General features: G+C 41.6%; 1 protein-coding gene across 3 annotated transcripts in view; it reads right to left on the reverse strand.

The window, feature by feature from the left end:
* Positions 1 to 11,705: 11,705 nt before the first annotated feature.
* Positions 11,706 to 23,965, reverse strand: part of ttc26 (tetratricopeptide repeat domain 26) — a 77,009-nt gene continuing 64,749 nt past the window's right edge. The window contains exons 16-19 of one of the 3 annotated variants that reach the window (XM_048617630.1): positions 23,472 to 23,578; positions 20,079 to 20,212; positions 19,507 to 19,603; positions 11,706 to 13,084 (exon numbers count right to left, since the gene is read on the reverse strand). In XM_048617630.1, coding sequence (XP_048473587.1) covers positions 12,944 to 13,084; positions 19,507 to 19,603; positions 20,079 to 20,212; positions 23,472 to 23,578 — 479 coding nt within the window. In that variant the 3' untranslated portion in view covers positions 11,706 to 12,943. Of the gene's footprint in view, positions 13,085 to 19,506; positions 19,604 to 20,078; positions 20,213 to 23,471; positions 23,579 to 23,965 lie in introns of those variants that run through there. The other 2 variants (XM_048617631.1, XM_048617632.1) reach the window with 2 other exon arrangements.

Raw genomic sequence — 23,965 nt, forward strand, 5'->3', positions numbered from 1 at the left:
CCTTCCTGCTCCTATGATGCTGCTTGGCCTGCTGTGTTCATCCAGCTCTACACCTTGTTATCTCAGATTCTCCAGCATCTGCAGTTCCTATTATCTCTATTCAATAATTCTACTGTTTTGCTTTCATAACCGTGAGCTTATGTTGTGTATCCCTTACTAGTACAATACCTATTTTTCCTTTTGTTATTCTTGTGTCCTCGGAGCATTTTCCTATTTTATATTCCTTGATAATTTAATCGTTTTCCTGCCTTCCTTGTTTTGGAAAGAAAACTTCTTTATGGACATTGTGTTCTCTTTTGTCACCCACTCCTTTATTATCTGTTTACTGAATGTACGTCTTTTTCTTGAAATTTTGCTCTCACCTCTTTACTTATCCACCATGCCTCATTACTGGTTAGTTTGTTATTGCTTTTTAAGTGGAGTATATTTTTCTTGAACCTAATTGATAACCTTTTAAAGTATTTCCCACTATTGTTCTATCTCTTTATTGGTCAATATTTTATCCCAGTTTATCCTCCATTGTTTCATTTGTATCCCTTTGAAATAAACTTTCTTCCCAATCCAGTACTTTGATCTTTGTCAGCATTGACATAAACCTTATACTGTGATTGCTTTGACCAGATGTTCCTTATGCATGATCAATTCACACCAATTGTTTCTATCTTAATATTTTTTCTATTTTTTACTGCCATTGATATCTGTAATTTGTACTCCACCTTCCATCCTTACCTTTTTTAATTGTTTCACTTGTGATACCAAATTCCAGTATAATTATTTTTCAGTTATTCCTACTACATTTCGTTCCCTGGTATAAACAGTTACCTCCAGTTCTCCTATTGTGCTTCAGATTCATTTTTATTCATTGGTTTTCCACTTCCTTTGCCCTGGCTCTGTTCTTGTCATAAAATAGTTGATCTCCACAACTCTGGTTCTATTGACAGGTCATCAAGCTGAAATGATAACTCTGTCTCTGGTTGGATATTGACCAACTTACCCAGTGTTTCCAGATTTTGCTTTCCATTCCTTGAGATGTCAGCATGCTAGGCCAGCAATTATTGTCTATGCCTAATTATAGACTCCACCACATTTACAGCGCAGAAGAAGGCCATTCTGTCAATCATATCTGTGCTGGTCAACAAAGATCTGACTACATTAATACCATTTTCCAGCTCTTGGCCCATAGCCCTGCAGGCTATGGCAACACGAATGAATATCAAAATATTACTTAAATGTTTTTAACTCAACCATGCTTTCAGGCAGCGAGTTCTGGATTCCCATCACTCTTTAGGTGAAGAAATTTCTCCTCAACCTCCGTCTTATCTTTCTGCCTCTTCCCTTAATTATATGCACCCTGGTTATTGATCCATTCACTAACAGAAAATGTGGTTATGCCCCTCATAATCTTATACACTTCTACCAAGTTCCCTTTGCTGCTTCAAGGAAAACAACCCAGCCTAAACAATCCTTCTTCATAGCTCAGAACCTTTAGCTCAGACATCATTCTGAATTTAATGGAGGAAGGTTTGTAGTAGGGCTTCCCAGGGTTTGGTATTGGGATCGTTGCTGTCCCTGATATGTATTAATCATCTGGATTTTGGTGTGCAGGGAACAATTTGAAAGTTTGTAGATGACACCAAACTAAGAAGAATTGTAAACTTTGAGGAGGGCAATGTAGAACTCCAAAAGGACATTGACAAGCAGGTGGAACGGATGGATAGGAAGCAGATGATGTTTAATGTGAGAAGTATGAGGTAGATGCATTTTGGTCAGAAGAATATTGAAAGACAGTACAAAATAGGGACTACAATTCTTAAGTGGGTGCAGAGAAGGACCTTGGTGTTTTTATGCACAGATCATTGAAGGCGGTAGGTTAAATGTTTTTGTTTTAATTCATTCACGGGATGAGGGCATCCCATTTGCCTAGAGGGCAGTTAAGAATCAACCACATTGCTGTGGGTCTGGAGTCACATGTAAGCCAGACCAGGTAAGGATGGTCATTTCCTTCCCTAAAGGACATTTATGAATCAGATGGGTTTTTCCAACAATCAACAATGGGTTCCTGGTTATCATTAGATTCTTAATTGGCAGGATTCAAACTCGGGTACCCAGAACCTTATCTAGGTCGCTGGATTAACAGTCCAGCAATAATACCACTAGGCCATTGCCTCCCCACAATGGAAGAGTGCAATGAATAAAGCATACAGTATTCTCGGCTTCATTAAGAGGGGCATAAATTACAAGATCAAGGAGATGATGTTAAACATGTTTCAAGAAGCTGGGACTGCCAACTTTGGAGAGAAGGCTGCTGAGAGATTTGATAGAAATTTTCAAAACCACAGATATGTAGATAGGGAGAAGCTGTTCTTGCTCGTAAAAGGATAAAGAATAAGGGAGCATAGATTTAGTGATGTGCAAACAAAGAAAGGGTGATGTGAGAAGAAACACCTTTTCATACCCTTTTTCTGGGCAGTATGGTGGCTCATGGGTGGTCCTGCTGCCTCACAGTGCCAGGGACCCAGGTTCGATTCCACCCTTGAGTGACTGTCTGTGCGGAGTTTGTACATTCTCCCTTGTCCGTGTGGGTTTGCCCCAGTTTCCTCCCACAGTCCAAAGCTGTGCAGGTAAGGTGGATTGGCCATGGGAAATGCAGGGGTATAGGGTGGGGGGGCTGAGTCTGGGTGGAATGCTCTTCAGATGGTTGGTGTAGACTCAATGGGCTAAATGGCCTACTTCGTACTTTAGGAATTCTGTGATCCTATGCAAGGAGTGGTTAAGGTATAGAATGCAGTGCCTGGAATGTTGTGGAGGCAGGTTCAATTGAGGCATTCACGAGGGGTATTGAATGATTATTTGTATAGAAATGGTATGCAAAGATATGCAGAAAAGGCAGGAGATTAGCACTAGGTAACAGAAGTTGTGCTGAATGGCCTCCTTCTGCACCATAACAATTCTATGATTCTGTGATCTCCTCTGCATTCTCTTTGGTGCGATGACATCCTTCCTACAACTTTGCAACCAGAACCACACACAGCACTTCCATGATGGCCTACCCAGCATTTTGTACAATTCCAGCAATAACCACTCTGCTCTTGTATTCTGTACCTAAGTTAATAGTGTATCCCTTGTGTCTTCTTAAACACCTTAACTATTTGTCCAGCTACCTTTAGGGATGAAGGATATGCACATCCCTCTGATCTTCAGTAATTTCCAGAGTCTGTCATTCATGGTGTAATCCTTTGGCTTGTTAGTACTCAATAAATAATTATTTGTCCTTGAAAAGGTAGTAGTAGGCTTCTTTCTTGAACCACTGCCATCCTTGGGATGTAGGTATGCCCACTGTGCTGTTAGGAAGGGATTTCAGGATTTTGCACCCATGACAGAGAAGATGATATACTTCCAGTCAGCACGGTATACAACTTGGAGAAAAATTTGCAAGTGGTGATTTCCCACGTATTTGTTGCCCTTGTCCTCTAGGTGTCTATTATGGGTTTGGAAGGTGCTATCAAAAGAATTTGGGTGATTTGCTACAGTGCATCTTGTGGACTGTACAACTACTGATAGTGAAGACAGTGAATGGTTAAAATTATGGGTGGGGTGCCAATCAAAGCGATTTGCTTTGTCTAGTGTAGCATCGAGTTTCTTGGGTATTGTTAGAGCTGTACCCATACAAGCAAGTGGTGAGTATTCCACCAAACCTCTGATGTGTGCATGGTGGACAGGCTTGTGAGGCCAGAAAATGAGGTACTCACTGTAGAATTCTTTGCCTTTGACCTGCTTTTGGAACCACAGTATTTATGTGGCTGGTCCAGTTCAGTTTCTGATCAATGGCAATTCTCAGGATGGTAATGATAGAGAAATTCACCAATGATAATGCATGATGTTTAGATTCTGTCTTATTGGAGGCTATTGACTGGAGTGTGGTGCAAACTGAATTTGCTGTTTATTGGCCCAAGATTGGATAGTGTCTGGGTCTTGCTCCATTTGGTCACCACAACATCTGATTTGTCACAAATAGTATTTATTGAATATTATACAATAATCAGTGCTCATCTACTTCCAACTTTACGATGGCAGAAAGATCATTGATGAAACAGGCAAAGATGGTTAGGCTGAGGACATTATCCGGAGGAACTGCTGCTGTGTTACTGTGAACATTTTTGATCCCTCTTATCTAAGGAGGGATTTTTTTTATTATTATTAATTGGCATGATGAGGGCATCACGGGCAAGACCAGCATTTATTGCTCATCCAGAATTGCCCAAAGGGTAGTTAGTCAACCATATTGCTGTGGGTCTGGGGTCACATGTAGGCCAGACCAGCCGAGAATATCAGTGACCTTCTCTAAAAGACAATAGTGAACCAGATGGGTTTTTCCAAGAATCATGGCCATCATTAGACTCTTAATTCCACTATCTGCCATGGTGGATTCAAATCCAAGTCCCCAGAATATTAGCTGGGTTTCTAGATTAGTAGTCTAGCAATAATACAACTAGGCCATCAACTCCCTATGGCACCAGCATTGGAGACAGTCCAGAGAAGGATCACCAAGTTGAATCCAGCTATGGAGGGATTTTCTCATGAGGAGAGGTTGAGTAGGTCAGGTTTGTACCCATTGGAGTTTAGAAGAATATGAGGTAACATTATTGAAATATTCAAGATTCTTAGGGGACTTGAGAGAGTAAATGCAGAGTTTATTTCCTCTTGTGCGAGAATCTAGGACCAGAGGACATAATCTCAGAGTCACCTGTTTGAGACAAAAATGAGGGGAATTTTTTTTCTTTCAGAGGGTTATCGATCTTTAGCATTCTTTACCTCAGAAGACAGGAGAGGCTAGGCTGTGGAGTTGACTATCAGATCAACCATGTCTTCGTTGAATAGAGAGCAAACTCAATAGGCTGAATAACCTACTTCTGCTCTTACATCTTACGATATTATAAGTTGTCTAATAGAAAGGCATGTACCCCACTAATAGAGAATGTATTTCTATCCAAACTACCAATAATTTTAAAAAAATCTAGAAACATAGAACTTACATCACAGAAACAAGCAATTTTGCCCAACACACTATATTTGTGCTTATTCTCCACATGAGCCTCCACCCATCCCCTTTATCTCACATCATGAGCACTGCCTTCTGTTTCTTTCTCCCCCATGTACTTATCCAGCTTCCCCATAAATACATCCCAAATATCATGACCATCAGCAGATAAAATAGGAATACTGCATTGAACTCTCTCTGATATATCTGTTAGTTTGGTTCTGAAAACAGTCAAAGTAAATCCCAAGATCTTCTTGTCCTGGTTTTGAGGTCTGACTATGATTAGGAGCAATGTCAGTGTTGGAAGGGCATCGCGGCAACATTGATGATGTAGGCTGTGGCGAGAAACTCCGACTTTGGTGGGCCCGGCCCAGGAGGTGGCAGGGGTGAATCAGCCCAGCCACACAAAATGGCACTTGAGGATGGGTGTCTTCAATATCAGTCGGGTCTGGTGAAGCAGTGGTGGTTTTCAGCCAGCACAGAACTCAAACGTAGATGGACATCTCTTCAAGCTATATCTTTTTATTTTTCTCTTATTCTTACACTATCAAAATGACATCATATTGTGACAATTAATGAAAGCTTTTCACTCTATTTTATTGTATTTTCTCACTGTAAAATACACTTGACAATAAAAATCATTCATTCATTGCCTTAGCAACAACATGGAAAATCAATTGAACAAATTTGCAAAGTTACATGTGTTGAAAATTGGGGTTCCTTTTAATTTAAAACAAAAAACTAATGGGAACTGCTTAGGCAGTTTATATTTGCCTTAAAAATGAGAAAGATTGTTTGGGAAGCAATTAATTGGCCTGTCAAGACACGAACAACACTGATTCTGTCACAAAAGAAATCCTCAAATCTGTTATTACCATACTTGAATCTGGGATAATTTAAAAAAAAGAAGTGTCAATCATAAACTAGCCAATTATTTTTGGGAAAGTAATATTTTTATGTAATAAAGAACAAGTAAGCAGGATTTGATAATGCTTGGAACCACATAGGAATGTTTGATTGCTTCTTTAAAGAAATTAAAAAAAACAACTTTTAAGTTTTTCCAGAGCTCCTAAATCAGATGGAATGATAATTAATAGCATGTCCTACGTAGAATAAAAGGATACTGATGGGGAAAAGTGACAGTATTAAATGGGAAATGAAAATAATCAACTTAGAAGTAGCTATTAATTATATCAAGTGAATGGAAAGTTAGATGAAATTACCTAACTGACAGCTTTATCTTGAACACGTGCCCTTGCCACTGGCAGTTTTTTATACGAGAACTGAATTCACCCACCTAACCCCAAAGAGCAGAATATTGAAAGCTGGGGGAGGGGGATAATATGTAACAAGAAAAATCCACAAGATGTGTAAAGATGAAGGGAGCGTTGAAGAATCTTTCAGTCTAATCAAATCTGTTGCTGTAATTGAATATACCATAACTAGCTAAAAATGAGCTGAGTTATCAAAGGGTGAAAGTACAGTTTAAATGAAGAATGAGGAATAAATCCAACAATCTGAGGCAAGGAGAAAGGAAACCTCAAACAGGGGAGAGATATGTGCCCCATTTGGATACCTACCTTTTCCTTCCACTCCACTAAGACAGTTATGATAGGAAGTTCCATACATAACACCACAGTGCTGAGTAAATACCTTCATGCAGAATGAGGCACTCAAGGCTGTCTCCCAATTTGACCACCCAAACCTTTCTTTGTTTGAAACCTCAGATCTGTAGGACCAGTATCCTGAAAAAATATCTGGTTAAAATGGTCTGATTGAACAAAGAAGTGGAATAAGGATTCAAAAGCTAGACAGCATTTTTTGACTTGGTTTACAATGCAAGTCAGAACTTTGGTATAGGATGTTGACCTTAGGTTTAGTGGCCACTCAAAGCTTGACATCACCAGTTCCAGTAGCTTTCGCATTTTATCTGCAAATGATATTAAATCAATAAATTAGGGGATATTTCCTTCTCAAAGGGAGAACTTTTGGAAATTGCAGTCCACTTTAAAATTGCATTTTCTTAGTATTCCATACTTAATATCCTGTACTACTGTGTTACAGTAGTAACTTGCCTTTTGCAAGTGTAAATAAAAAAAATTATTGGGCATCATGGTACCCTCTTATGAGTGTTGTGTTTTTGAAAATAAGATTTAGTATTTGGAAGGAAAGAACACTAAATCTTCAAATGGATGTGGGCAAGGGGACAATGGTAATCCGTTGATTTGGTAGCTATCCATGGTCATTAGCTGAGTGTGTTTAGATAGGTGATTGACATACATGGGTGACCAGCCCCCAAAATAAGGTATATTAACAGGGAAGGATTTGGTTGAACAGCATAGCATCCCTGACTCTGAGCCAGAAGGCCTGGGTTCAAGTCCTAGCTACTCCAGAGGGGAGGGTGTCAGACAGTACAGAAGAGGCACTTCAAATCGGAGTCAATTTATCTACATTTATCCCATTTTCCAACACTTGGCCCACGGTCTTGAATGTTGTAACATTTTAAGTTTTCATCCACATACTTTTCAAAAAGGTGGTGAGATTTCCCACCGGTACTACTCTCCAAAGCAGTGCATTCCAGATTCCCATACACTCTGACTGCAAGCATTTTAAGCCCTTCACCTTAAAATGATGCCCACCTCATTACTGACCCATTAATCAAGGGGAATAGCTGCTTCTTATTCATATCCTGTCCATGCCCCTCAATCTTATAAACCACAAACAGGCGTGCCCTCAGTTTTCTCTACGCTAAAGAAAACAACTCCAGCCTACCTAGCCTCACATAGTTAGAATGTGCCAGCTCAAGGAAAATCCTGGTGAATCTTCTCTGTAGACACTTCAGTGCAATCACATCTTTCCTAGTGTGGTAACCAGAACCACATTCAGTCCTGCAGCTGTGGCCTAACCAAACTTTGAAGTCACACAACACCAGGTTATAGTCCAACAGGTTTGAAATCACAAGTTTTTGGAGAGCAGCCCCTTCATCAAGTGCAGTGATAGAGAAGAGCACACAGACACAGAGTTTATAGGCAGAGACATCAAGGGCTGAGAGATCAAAAGGTGATATAACAGGTGTGAGTGGAGTGTCAGATAAAAAGTGTCTGCAGGTGATCAAGAGTGTTAGATGGTGAGTAAAGTGACAACAGATGAATAACCAGCGAAGGGACAACCTATAATCCAATTAAATGAGGCAGAGAGATAATTACAAAAATTAAAAATAAGGTGGTGCTGGAGACAAACTAAATGACTCAAATGACATGATAGGTGTCCGAGTCGCATGCCGAGGGTCTAACCAAAGTAATAAATAATCCAAAACTGTACAAATTAATTAAGGTAGAGAGATCATAACAATTTATCAAGGTGATGGTGTCAAAACAGAACAGTAAGGAAGATGTTACAGATACAGAACAGTGTGGTGGGGTCACATTGGAGCACGACATGAACCCAAGATCATGGTTGGGGCCGTCTTCATGGGTACGGAACTTGGCTGTCACTTTCTGCTCAGCAATTCTGTGTTGTTGTGTATCTCGAAGTCTGCCTTGGAGGATGCTTACCCGAAGATCGGAGGCTCAGTACCTTTGACCACTGAAATGTTCCCCGACTGAGAGGGAATATTGCTTTCTGGCAATTGTTGCACAGTGTCCATTCATCCATTGTCGTAGCATCTGCATGGTTTCGCCTATGTACCATGCCTCGGGGCATCCTTATCTGCAGTGTACGAGATACACAACATTGGCTGAGTCTTATGAGTATCTGCTATGTACGTGGTTGGTGGTATTCCCACGTGTGATGGTAGTATCCATATCGATGATCTGACATGTCTTGCAGAGATTACCATGACAGGGTTGTGTGGTGTTGTGGTCGATGTTGCCCTGGAGGCTAGGTAGTTTGCTGCGAACAATGGTTTGATGTTGACATCACTGCAGCAGCCTCAGTACACAATACCAACAACTGTCAATTTCCAGACATCATCTTACAACTCATCCGCTTCATGCTCGACCGCAACGTCATCACCTTCACCAACCAGTTCTTCATCCAGACACATGGAACAGCCCTAGGGACCAAATTTGCACTCCAATATACCAATATTTTCATGTACAAGTTCAAGCGAGACTTCTTCATGGCACAGGACCTCCGACCAACGCTATACACCAGATACATTGATGACATTTTCTTCCTTTGGATTCATGACAATGAGTCACTGCAACAACTACATAGTGATATCAACAAGTTTCATCCTACCATCAGACTCCCTATGGACTACTCTTCAGAATCAGCCTTATTCTTGGACACATGCATCTTGATCAAGGATGGACACCTCAGTACCTCACTCTACCGCAAGCCCACGGATAACCTCAAGATGCTGCACTTCTCCAGCTACCACCCTAAAATATATTAAAGAAGCAATCCTCTACGGACAAGCCCTGTGCATACACAGGATCTGCTTAGATGAGGAGGAACATGATGGACACCTAAAAGGTTTTTGAAGGACGCCCTCATAAGAATGGCATATGATGCTGAACTCATTGATGGCCTGTTCTGATGTGCCACAGCGAGAAACTGCAACAACCTCCTCAGAAGACAGACACAGGATAAGACCGATACAACACCCTTCGTCATCCAGTACTTCCTCGGAGCAGAGAAACCATGCAATGTTCTTTGCAGCTGTCAACATGCCATCAATGACGATGATCATCTTGCCAAGATCTTCCCTAAGCCTCCATTTATCACCTTCAAACAACCGTCAAACCTTAAACAGACCATTGTTTGCAGAAAACTACCCAGTCTTCTGGACAACATTAGCCACAACACCACACAACACTGCAATGGTAACCTCTGCAAGACATGTCAGATCATCGACATGGATACCACCATCACACGTGGGAACACCACCCACCATGTACACAGCAGATACTCATGTGATTCAGTCAATGTTGATTATCTCATACGCTGTAGGCAAGGATGCCCCGAGGCATGGTATATTGGCGAAACCACGTAGACGCTACAACAATGGATGAATGGACACCATGCAACAATTGCCAGACAGGAATGTTCCCTCCCAGTGGGGGAATCACTTCAGCAGTCAAGGCAGTCAGCCTCCAATCTTCAGGTAAGCAAAGGTGGACTTCGACTTACACAACAATGCAGAATTGCCAAGCAAAGACTGATAGCCAAGCTCGGTATCCATGAAGATGGCCTCAATTGTGATCTTGGGTTCATGTTGCACTACATGTGACCCCACCACACCATTCTGTATCTGTAAAATCTTCCTTACTCTCCTGTTTTGACACCATCACCTTGAAAAAATATGATCTTTCTCTACCTTAATTAGTTTGTACAGTCCTGAATTACTTATTACTTTGGTTAGACCCTCGGCATGCAACTAGTATACCTATTATTTCAGTCATTTAGTTTGTCTCCAGCACCAGCTTATATTTTTTGTAATTATCTCTCTGCCTCATTTAATCATATATAGGTCATCCCTTCACGGGTTATTCACCTGTTGACACTTTACTCTAAAATGCTTGGTCATCTGCAGAGACTTTTTATCCAACACTTCACTCACACCAGTGGTATGATCTTTTGATCGCTCAGCCTATAAACTCTGTGTCTGTGCGCTCTTCTCCACCACTTCACCTGACGAAGGGGAAGCGCTCTGAAAGCTTGAGTTCAAATAAACCTGTTGGACCATAACCTGGTGTCATGTGACTTCTGATTTTGTCCACCCTCATCCAACACTGGCACCTCCACATCATAACCAAAGTTTTGTATGGCTCCACCATAACCTCCCTGCTGTTATATTCTATACCACTACTGATAAGAGCAAATATCCTCCTTAACCTCCCTTTTCACCTTTGTCCTGCCATTCAATGAGTACTCCCTTGTCTTGTTCCAAAGTGCATCACCTCATGCGTTTCAGAGTTAAATTCCATCTGTCACTGATTTACAATGTGTCACAACATATCCGAACAGATGATTAAAAACATTTATCTCAACAGAGATGGGTAGGAAAGGACAAAGAGGGAAACAAGCTACCCTCTTCCTGTGAGAAGACCAGGAGGTCTCTTAAATCAGCAAGAAAGAAGAACAAAGTCTGATACCACCAGAGACTGCATGACGTCAGGGATGAACGCTCCACCACTTCAAAATCGCCACCCATGCTTTTCCATTCTACAGAACAGCTTCGAGATCGGTGAAACTTTCCAATCTGTCAGGTTGTATACTTTTTTAGTCTAATTAACTAATGTATCATATCAAAACTGCCACTTAAACTCAATAAACTAGCTGAAAATTGCTACAAATTGTTGCCTGTCTATATTAAGTAACTATGATCACAGACCTCCAAAATCAACACTTGCTTGTCATCTTTTCCTGTTCCATTAAGCATATAGTTGACACTGAACTGAAAAGTACTGTTCAGACATATCTGGTGCTTCTTTCATCTCAGAGCAACTGCCTTTCCTCATTAGGTACATTTCTAAAAAAAAATTCCACATCTCCTTTCAATGGATGAGTAAATACATTTAATCAATTGTACTTGAAATAGAGAGATTGAGAGATAGCTGAGTAGTAGGAAAGGGGGAAAGTAACTGCTGCTCCAACCCACTGGGATCAAACTGCAGGAGCAGATTCACTCAAAATGAAACATACCCATGTTTAGCAAAAGGAGTGTGTTGCAAATAAATGCTTTATTTACACAAAATAATTTACAAGTATACTAAATATATAAGAATTATGCAAAAACAGACATGGATACAGAATACCAATAACCAAACTGCACATTGATATTAACCAGTAAACATTGTATTGAACAATTTTTATGTGAAAAGGTTCACCCTGAGCTGCTGACTGGTGTTAGATTTCGGTCCCATGGGCACAGGACTAGGCACCTCATGCAAATAGGTGTTCTTTACAAACATGAACTTGATGCGGAGTCTCTATAGCTTATTCCACTGAGAGCGGGGCATCACAGTTGAGCCTGATCTATTCACATCTGGTACAACTGTGCACACTCTCCAGTGCAGGATACTGGTTAGCAAATTGGACTGTTTTGCCTTGTTTTGCTCCCCCATTGCATTTCTTATTCCACAGCTCTGAGTGTCAACCTGCTCCCTGCCCAGCCTCTGCTGCTTCTCTCTTACTGGAAGTCTGTGCCCACAGCATGTGGGATGCCTGACACTTTATTACTTCTGGACTGGGGGGAGTGGAGAGAAACTATCACTGCTGCTTAGCACTGCTCCTGGCAGGAAGTCTACATGTGGGTAAACTGTATCTGGTATCCATATGGTGGGACCATTGCTGGGGCAAATGCTCTGATGGCATGTTTGCTATTAATCTGTAGACTTGCTCACCATGTAGTGAGCTTGAACCCAACCAAATAAACAAACCAGCGAGCAGTTTTCTGATAAAAGTTGCAGGACAGGAGAACAACAAGTCATTTGAAATTACAGGTATTTTCTTTGAGTGTGACTATTGCATACTCACGTGAAGTGGGGAAAGTATAGCTTCCGTAACAGACATTTAAAGGGATTTTGTAATTTATGAAGCCACTTTTGCCCTGTGACCTGCTCAGCTAAGTGGATGCAGAGAAAAATATAACAATAGGGGTCAGTGTGCAGTAGTATAATTTGACAGTGCAGACATGGAAGCGCTCAATATAATCTTTATTCATCAAGGGCAGCAAAGTAACAAAGGGAATTGAAACTGCGTTAAATGCGTAGTTTTAATTTTGGCAGATCATTTGACTGCAGTCAATCAGACAGCAGCAAGCATCTTCCATGGAGCACTGCACTGCATCATTGCACATCCCGAGAGCTGTTTGTTGGGGCTGCGCAATAACTACTCACACAGTGAGAGAAACAGAGTCCATCATTAAGAAGGCAGCACTTCCTTCCGGCCCTCACTCTATTTCTTGGTCGTTTTGCTCTGGGCCTTTAAACAGCTAACCGATTGTCTTTGGCCCATTTCTTTAAGGTTCGGATTATGTATTCCACCTGAGGATTCCCAGTATTCCGAAGGAGATGGAGAACTTCTCTCATGGTGTCCCTAGTAAAGATGCACAATAATTTAGTTAGGACCTGTTATTAAAAAGAACATGATGTGGAGGTGCCGGTGTTGGTCACCTGCAGTGACTTATCATCTGACACTCCTCTCACACCAGTTGTATGATCTTTTGATCTCTCTGCCTATAAACTCTTTGTCTGTGTGCCCTGCTCTCTCACTGCACTTGACAAAGGGGCTGCGTTTTGAAAGCTTGTGTGATTCCAAATAAACCTGCTGTACTATAACCTGGTGTCATGTGACTTCTGACATTAAAAAGAACACAGGCCATCCCTGTGTTCTGTGCTTATCTCTCAGCCACTGCAGTGGTGGGCAGGGATGTCCTCTGGCTAACTCTCCAAAGTACCTATAGTTGTCTAATTCTGACTTCTTGACAGTCCTCAGTTTTAATCGCTCCCACATGCCTACAAGTGCCTAGGCCCTTAGCTCTGGAAATTTCTCTATGAACTTCCACCTCTCTTTTTTCCTTAAAGAGATGCTCCTTTGGCTACCAGCTTATAATATCACCATATTTGGTTTGATGTTGAATTTTGCGTTAAAATATCCCTGGCATCCTTGGACATTTCATTATTGTAAAAGTGCTAAATAGATATAACTTGCTGCTGTAACTGTTGTGACAAATGGAAATCTGCTGGTGCCTTGACCAAATAGACTTTATCTAATTTAGAAAAATAATTCTTGGGATGTGTGCACTGATGATTGTATATTTATTGCTCATCCCTAATGGCCCTTGAGAAGGTGGTGCTGTTCTGCTTTCTTGAAGCACTGCACTTCATGTGCTGAAGGCAAGCCTACAATGCCGTTAGGGAGTGAGTTCCAGGACTATGACCCAGCAATACTGGAGGAATAGCGATATATTTCCAAGTCAGGGTGGATAGGAAATTGCAGGTGGTGGTGTTCCAAAGTATCTGATATCCTTGTCCTTCCAATGGAAGGGGTTGAGGGTTTGGAAGATGCTGCCTAAGAAGCTCTGGTAAATTTCTGCGGTACATTTTGCAGATGGTACACACTGCAACTACTAAGCGCTGGTGACGGAGGGATATTTCTGGATGTGGTGTCAATCAAATAAGTTGCTTATTCTTGGATGGTATCAAGATTAAAGGGTTGTTGGAGTTATTCTTATCGAGACAAATGGGGAGTATCCACCTCACTCTGGATTTGTGCCTTACAGATGGTGGACATGTTTTGGGAGTCACATGGTGTGTTACTTCTACAGGATTCCCGGCCTCTGGCCTGCTCTGTTAGCCATAGTATTTATATGGCTCATCCAGTTCAACTCCTGGTGAATGGTAATCCCCAGGACGTTGATAGCGGAGCAGTGACGATAATACCATCGAATGTCAAGGGATGATGATTGGATTCTCTCCTCTTGGAAGTCGTCGTTGCCTTTCACTTGTGTGGCACAAATGTTATATGCCACTTCTCAGCCCAAGCCTGGATATTACTGTCCAGATCTTGCCTCTTTTCGATAAGGACTGCTTCAGTATCTGAGAAATTGCAAATGGTGCTGAACATGTTTGCTGATGATTGCACAGTCCCCATAACCAGCTATGGGGATGTTTGCTGATGTTTAACGAAGAAGCTGAAGGTGTTTTGGCCCAGGACACTATTTTGAAAAACTCATACAGAGATATCCTAGAATGGACATGACTAACCTCCAACAATCACAACCATCTTCCTTTGTGCAAGGTATGAATCCAACCAGTGAAGAATTTTCCCAGATTCTCACTGGCTCACCAGATATCATTTATACTCTATGATTCTAGGTTTACTAGGACTCCTCAATGCCACACATGGTCAAATTTGGCTTTGATATCAACTCTTACCTCTGGAATTCTGCTCTGTTGTTTGAATCAAGGCTGTAATGATGGTAAGAGTTGAGTGGCCTTTGCAAAACCCAAACTGGGCATCAGTGAGCAGATTATTGCTAAGCTAGTGTTGCTTCATTGCACTGTTGATGATCTTTAATGATGATCAAGACAAGACTGGTTTGATTTTTTCTACTTCTTCTATACAGGATATACATGGGTTTCTACATTGTCGGGAATTTGTCAGTCATATAACAGCTTGGTTAGCAGTGTGGCTAGTTCTGGGGCATGTGTCTTCTTCAGTACTATTGCCAGAAAGTTGTCAGGCCCACAGCCTTTGCAGTATTCAGTGGCTTTAACTGTTTCTTGATATCACATGGAACAAACTGATGGACCAAAGATTGGCACCTGTTATGCTGGGGACTCATGGATGAAGCATCCACTAGGACTTCTGGCTGAAGATTATTGTGAGTGCTTCAGCCTTATCTTTTGCACTGGCCTGCTGGGATCTTCCAACATTGAGGCTGGGGATATTTGTGGAGCCTCCTCTTCCAGTGAGCTGTTTGATCGTCCAGTACCATTCAACACTAGATGTGGTAGGACTGCAGAACTTGGATCTGATTTGTTGATTGTGAAATCACTCAGCTCTGCCTATCACTTGCTGCCTTTGTTATTTTGCACTGTAGTGGAGTCCTGTTTCATAGCTCCACTAGATTGACACTTCATTTTTTGGTATGCCTGGTGCTGCTCCTGGCATGGTCTCCTGTACTCTTCATTGAACCAGGTTTGATGGTAATGGTAGTGTGGGGATATACCAGCCATTAAATTGCAGATTATGATGAAGTACAATTCCACTGCTGCTGGTGGCCCATGGTGCCTCATGGATGCCCAGTTTTGAATTGCAAGATTGGCTTGAATTCCATCCCATTTGGCATGGTGATAGCGCCCATCAACATGATGCAAGGAATTCTCAATGTGAAGGCAGGACTTCATCCACAAGAACTGTGCAGTGGTCACACTTACTGATACTGTCATGGACAGATTTATCTCTGGCAGGAAGATTGGGGAGAATGATGTCGAGTTTGCTTATGTCTCTTGTTGGTTCCCTCACCACCTGTTACAGATCCAGCATAGCAGCTATTTCCTTTTGAACTCAACAAGTCTGTTCAGTAGTGCTGCTACTCAGCCACTCTTGAAGGTGGACATTGAAATCCCCAAATTAGGGAATAATCTGCATTCTTGCTACCCTCAGTGCTTTCTCCAGATGCTGTTCAACATGGACGTGTATCGATTCATCAGCCTATGGGTGACGGAACATGGTAATCAGCAGGATGTTTACTTATTCATGTTTGACCTGATGCCATGAGACCTCATGTGGTCAGGCATCATTGATAAGGACTGCTAGTGCCACTCCTTCCTGACTTTATACCACTGTGCCATCACTTTTGCTGGGTCTGTCCTGCCACTGGGACAGGACATAAGCAGGGATGATGGTAGTGTCTGGGAAACAATCACACTCATGAAGTTATACCTTACAGACAATGAGTCTATTGCTTGATTAATCGGTGAAACAGCTTTTCCAATTTTAGCACAAACCCCCAATATTACTAAGGAGGACTTTGCAGAGTTGACAGGACTATTGTTATTTCTGCCAATACCAGCTGGTCAATCCAGTTTTTTTTTTATACTTTCTAACAATTGTTCCAATTGACAAGGCAATTTTTAGGGCAAGACCGAGAACAGTTGCCTGTGCCTCATACTTTGTCGGACTTCTACATTCTTTTGTAAATGAACTCAATCACCAAAACAATACAGGTTTCGCCACTGGTACTTCGATGCATACACCTCAGCAAGGCTGTTATGGTCTTGCGCTTGGTGCTCAGTCTAAGGTACTGCGTCCTGGATAACATTCTCAAGAATCTACTTTCAAAATTCTTTAAACTTCTTCATATATTAAATCGGAGAGGGGGCTAATGCCCCAGAAAACAGCTGCCTTCGTGATATCATTGATATTATTCTGAAAAAGTCTGCAGTGTTTCTCTACTCCCTCTTTGCCTGATGCCTTGCCACTTTTGTTTCTGCTGACATGGTAGCCAGACCTACATTTAATTCATAAGAAGTCAGATAGTGTTCCAGAGTGACAGTCTGGATGATTGCCCACCTCCCTCACACCAGCCTGAAATCCTGAAATCAATTGCAGTGGCCTATTGCTACCTTGAGTGAAACCAACTACATCAACACAAAATGTTAAACCATTGACTTCATCTGTGTTATAGTCTTTCAACCCAGCGTGTTTGTTGATGGCCCTTTAAAAGAGCTATCTAATTAGCTTTATCCCCATAGTTCTGTAAAATTTCCTTTTCACTTTTTTTTTAAAAGAAGTTACCACAGATTCTGCTACCTCAGCCTTCTGACAGAACATTCCAAATTTTAACAAGTTGCTGTATTTTAAAAAATAAAATCTCATTTTCCCTCTGGTCCTTTCACCAACTATTTTAGATCTCTTACCTTTCATTCTGACTTTCCTGCTCAAAACTCCTCATAATTTCAAACAACTATTAAATCTCTCCTTGACTTCCTTTATCACAAGATCTTCTCCGGTATTCCCATGTAACTGAAATTGCTCAACCCAAGAGATTGACCCTGATATTACTACGTTTAAATGGCTCTGTCACTCAATTGACTAAGCTGTCCAGTACGCTACAATAAATCTGGTGTTACTTTGCACTTTACTTCCTTGCTGCAGCTTTCTCAACAGGTCCTCATACCAGAGGTGAATGTTCATGCAGACAATCTGCCGCCACACCACTCTTGCTCTATAATTGCTGCTGGGAGGTTAAAAGAAAGTTAGCTTTAGTTGGACCTAGTTTGCCATCTCTTCGTTTGGACAGAATGAGAGGTGTTTGGTGTTTAGCTGATGCCTGTGTCAAACTTCAAGGAGTATAGCAAAAAAAAACTACTGCTGGGAAAGAATCATGGGAAGGAACTTACAGTTAGATCTCCAGCCAGACATTCAGTAGTTTAGCTATCACAAACAGAACACAGATGGTCAATTATGAAATGGTTTAGTGTCAGAGTGGAAGGGCCTGCAAACTAAACTCCCACTCCAGTTACTGCCTGATCCAAGCTTTCCTGAGCAGGAATCAGCAAGAAAAGCTAATGCAGGAACGAGTTACATCTCCCAGAGAAACTCATTCAGCCAAACAGATGGGCTAGCACTGAGGTCTGTTGGGTGATATTTGTTGCCAGAAAATTCCACTTCAAACATATTCAAAAATGATGGCTCCATCATGCCTGATACAAACTCATGATAGCTCTGGCATCATAATTAAGCACTTCTTACTCTGTACATCTCTGTCCCAGCTATCAGCTCCCAATGTCATGTAATGCCCTGAGAGACAGAAAAACAAAAACAGAGAAAAACACAGAGAATTCCTTACCCAGCCATTGGTGGTTTGAAGAACACAATAAATGTACTAAACCACAACTCTGGTGTACTGATGGCATGACAACATTGCCTACATTCCCTGCCCCAGGCAAACAAGTTGCAGCGGAATAACTGCTATAAGAAAGAGATTCACCCACCATCTGTTCTACCCTTAACTCTCATCTAATTCACAGGAAGGTCAGAGTATAAAGTAGTGCCAAGGAGACCTAGATTAGTTACCAGATGGAGCACATTCAAATAAAAGAGAATATGTGTGTGGAACAATCTGTCTGGCAAGTGATAGAGTGAATGCATGATGGAGATGAGTTACCAAGAGTCAACGTAATATTTTTCATCTTTGTCCATTAGGAACTTGATTTTGAGAGACTTTTTTTTTCAAACTGCTCACTTCTGAACAGATCGGATCTACTGTAATAAAAGGACAAAAGTGCTGGAGAAACTCAGCAGGCCTGACATTATATGAGGAAGGAGAAACAGAGTTAACATTTTGAGTTCATTTTGATTCTTCTTCAGTTTTAAAGACGATAATTAGAATGATCACTACTGGACTCCTCCCAGATGTGTAACCCTGGTTCTGTTTATGGCAGAGGTAGGCCTGCCATGTTGTAGCATGACAGCAACAAACCACTTACTGTTATTAACTCAGTTGCATCAAAAACTGCTCGAAACTGTGAGAAGTCACCAAACCAGATATTATCATTGGCAACGACTTTAAAAGACCATTACTTAAAAAGCCACACAGTTGAGCAATGGGAGGCATGAAAACGGAGGTGGTGCCTAAACTAGCTACATCCTAATAGTGGGAAAGGAATGACATCAAAGCTATAATTTCATAGATGACTAAAGAAATCAGGGTGAAAATTAAAAATTCAAAAAGGAAGCTCATGATAAATATCAGATTCATTAGTGTCAAGAATCAAGCAGAATACAAAAAGTACAGAGGGGAGCTGAAAAGGGAAAAAGGAAGGCCAAAAGAATGCATGAGGATATTTTACATTCATACAGCAAGTAGATGAGATCTTGGTTCAACTTTTCATCTGAAAGATAGCAACTCTAATAATACAGCACTCCCTCAGTATTTCACTGAAGTCTCAGCAAAGATTGGGACAATGAGCAGGATAATAGCAAACTTCAGGAGGACAAAAACTTACGAAATGGGCGAATATATGACCGGTCAAATACAATCTAGAGAAGTCCTGTGTGATGCATTTTGGGAGGAACAGTGAAGAGATCAACAAAAGGAGGGGCCTGAAAAAATAAAGGAATATTTCAATCCAATGGATTACTTGAAAAGTAGGTGGAAGCACACCCAATAATAACTTTCAAAGAGACATTGGATGTATACTTTATAAAGAATTTTGCAGGAACATGCCTAAAGAGTCAGAGTAATTGGATAGCTCTTTCAAAGAGCTAGTACAGACACAATACACCAAATGAATTCCTGTGCTGTATGACTGTATAATAACCTGACAGGCAGCAAGAATTTAAAGCATACTGGAGGATTTCACAATCATCATAACCACCCACTTTTAAAATGGACAACTGACATCATGTGATCAGCCTAAGTTTTACAAACCTGTCAACCACTACTTACTGGCAGGTTTTCTCCTATAAAATGCGTAACAGTTCATATACCTTTGTTAGTTTCTAACACACAAATACTCAAGTGTTTGAAATGAATCTTGTATGCCAGAGATACAACCAGTATCCTGGAGATACTCACTTTGGTTCTCGACCCGCTAAAATCATTTGAAAAATCCCAACACATGCTCCACGTTTTCCTTCCCAGTACTCCGGATTTGGATCCAGCCGCTCAAGCACATCAAAAGCTTTTGCAGCATAGTAGAACTGTCCCATCTGAAAAGAAAAAGATACTAAAGCTGAAGTCTGTGGAATTCACCAGTTTTCATTTGATTTAACAGCATATATTTATTTTTGAAGCCTGTCTCCTTCACTAAATGTGTCAGGACTGAAATTTAAATAAAAATGGTAAAGGCAAGAGAATCTGCATGGGACCCACAGTACAGAAATAAGCTATTTGGCCCACACGTTTCTGCCAGTTTTTATACACCAAACCAGTGTTCACCCAGTCTAATATCCTGTATGTGGCTGCAATTCCAACTATTCCAGTTTACTTCCCTGGTCAATGAAAGCCAACACCAGGAACAGGAAATTCAGTCAGTATTGCTGTTGGCCATGTTCCCAGTATCAAGGCTGTGTTGTGCTGGGTGTTGGGACCCACAGTGTCCTCATTGTATTGAAATGTGCACCAAGAATGAGCTAAATTTAAATAACCTTTCATAAATAAAATGGAGTAGCGTTAACTGATGGCAATGTTGGTTGTGTAAAGAGAGTCTTGCAACAAGAGGGAGCAAATGGCATAAGCAGCAGGTGATAAACAGGGCTAAGCCATTCCACAACCAATGGATCAGCACTGCAGCCCTGCCACATCAAGCTATGAACCATAATAGACAATTAAACAACTCATTGGAGGAGGTGGCTCCACAAATATTCCCACCTTCAATAATGAGGGAGCCTAGCACATCAGTGCAAAAGATAAGGCTGAAGCATTTGTCACAATTGCCAGCTGGCAGTCCCAAGTGAAACAATCCATCTCAGCTTCCTCAGGAGGTTTCCATTATCACAGGGAGTAGTCTCCAGCTAATTCAATTCACTCCACAGGATATCAAGTAACAGCTGAAGGCATTGGATATCTCAATGCTTGAGAAGTGTGTTCCAGAACTTGCCATATTCATAGCCAAGGGTTTTCCAGTATAGCTTCAACACTAGCATCTATCCAACAATGTGGAAATGTCATATATACTAAAAGCTGGACAGATCCAGCCTGTTACCACCCCATCAACTCACTCTTGGTCATGAGCAAAGTGATGGAAATCCCCTTCTGCAGTTGTATCAAGTACCACGTGTGATTGGCTACAACCTTGGTCCTGATTTGGGTGGGTGTGGTGTGTGCATGCGTACATAGCAAACACAGAGTCAACAGAAACGTCTCTACTGTTTGGAGTCATATCTAGCACAAAGGAATACAGTTGTGGCAGTTGAAGATCACTCATCTCAGTTCCAAGACATCTCTGCAGAAGTTCCTCAGATTAATGTCCTAGGCCCAACCATCTTCTGCTGTTTCAGCAATGATGTTCTCTCCGTAAGGTAAGAAGTGGGGATGTTCACTGATGACTGCGCAATGTTCATCACTAATTATGACTCCTCAGATTCTAAAGCAGTCCAGGTCCAAATACAGCAAAGACTTGCAAAATATTGAGGCTCTGGCTATCAAGTGGCAAGAAACATTTGCATCACTTAAGTGTCAGGCAAAGAGCATCTCCAACAAGAGATGATCTGACCATCACCCTTTGAAATTCAATGGCCTTGCCTTTCTGGATCCTCTCCCATCAACATTCTAGGGTTTCCATTGTCCAGAAACTTATCAACAACATTCAAGAAGCTTGACATCATTCAAGACAGGGCAGTCCATCTGATTAGCGATACATCCTCAATTATTCACCATCTCCACTACTGAAGCACTGCGGCAGCATTGTAAACCAATAGGCAGATGCACCGCAGAAATTCACCAAGACACGACCAACAGCACCTTCCAAACCCACGACCACTACCTAGGCAGGAGAATGGGGTTGAGAAACGTATTAGCTATGATTGAATGGTGAAGCAGATTCCAAGGGCTGAAAGGCCTAATTCTGTTCCTATATTTTATGGTCTTTTGGTGTCAGTTGATAGAGTCAGATATGTTGGTTCCATATTTAAAGGCACCAATATACAGCCTCATGTCACATATGCTGCATCCTTCAACCCAACAAGAAGTCTGTGACTCTTCAGTCCAGCAGGATGTAGAACTTCGGCAGAAAGATGTTCTTATTGGCACAGCGGTAAAAAGATCTTGGGTGGCCTCATGATTCAGTGATGAGCATCCATGTGCTACTCCAGGCTACATAGGTAAGACAGGAGGTCCTCTTCCCCAAGGGCAGCAGAAGACCTCTCTGCCTAACCAAGGAAAGACGAACAGTGGGGACAGAGAAGGTCAACAAATTTGCAATCATTAGAGAAAGTGGTAACGCTGCTACAAGTACATCAATGACTTTCTCCATTCAACATGGGCAAGTACCACCCCTCAATTCCCCAAAGACAGCAACTAGAAAGATGAGAGAGAATATTGCTGCTGGCGTGGGAGAGCTCACCACATAGTTAGAAATGGGCTGAGGCTGCAGTCTTCCATTGAATAGGAATAGCAGTTTTGTCAAGGGGTATAAGCTTGGTACTGATGATCCTTGCAAAGCAGCAGCTACAAGCAGGTAGCATACAAGCTGAACAGGCATAGGGGGTGACTAACATCACTCTTTCACATTTCCACAGAAGGTCCAATACCCTCAAGAGTGGCAGGGTCCCAATTCTTTCAATCCTGCTGCCCATGGTGGAGGTAGTTTCTAGAATTTGCAGGGCACCTCAACAGATGCCTGATTGTAGCTGGTGAGGCAGGACTACAGTTACAAGAAGGTGAGTAGCTTAATGACTGGCAATGAGGGAGCTTCAGAGGAGCATGGGAGATTGTGCTTGTGTTGTCCAGTATAGGTACATCATCCAAACTGCATCCGATTCTGCAGATCGTTTCTGAATGGGAGAAAATTGCTGATCCTTCTAGTCTCTCACCCAGGTCAATACAGGACAGAGCTGGGTACACATTCACAAGTTTCCTTCTACTGTTGTTGGCTCTCTGGCAGTGCAGAAGTGTCACAGGTCACATCAAGGGCTGGTTAGTTACAGGCAATAATGGCATGCGTGGCTATCTTTTGGACATTCTAGAAGTACCAGGTCTTACAGGGAAGGGGACATTGCTTCAAACTGATGTGAACAGCATTAGTGCAGATTGAATGTGAACTTTATTTAGTTGGATAGGTGCAGTGCAAAGAGACGTCAAGATCAAGTGTGCATGTGTGTCTGTAGATTGATAACATATCTATAAGAGTAGGGCAAACCCAAGCAAATATCGAGACTCTGGAAGCCTGGCAAAAGTAAATTTGAGCTGCTTATTGCAGTTACAGGAATCCATTAAGCATAAATTGTTCCTTAAGCCTGTCACTCTTACCTTGTAGCAGTCATTGGCCAAGAGCTGCAACAGGCTGAAGGATTCTCCCGATGTCTCCATCTTCAGATAAAGTTCCCATGCCAGACGGGGCTTCTTGTTCATGATATCTGTGAAGGTGGAAAAACAGTAGCAGCAACTTTTGAAATGCACCCAGCACCAGGACTTTAAACAAACAAGAAAAATGGGAAAGCAAGGAATGGAACATAAAATTTACTGCATAAGCAAGACAATCCTCATGTGACAAAGAATTTCGTCCCACTGATCTTGGCTGTATTCAGATTTAAAGCATAAATGCAAAGAGGAACAAGAGATCAATTTTCTTAGACCTATTTAGTCAGCCATTGTTATTTGACACCTTCTTCAAACTCTGGCCAACGTTTCACAATATGGCCCTAATCTAAGATCACAGCACTTTCTGTACTGCAGAGGTGATAATCAGTCCATCGTGCCATTCCTAGCCCTGTGAGACTGCTATTTATTCAGTCTTCTTCTCC

The sequence above is a fragment of the Rhincodon typus genome, chromosome 37 (genome assembly GCF_021869965.1).
Source record: "Rhincodon typus isolate 14 chromosome 37, sRhiTyp1.1, whole genome shotgun sequence".
Classification (NCBI taxonomy): Eukaryota; Metazoa; Chordata; class Chondrichthyes; order Orectolobiformes; family Rhincodontidae; genus Rhincodon; species Rhincodon typus.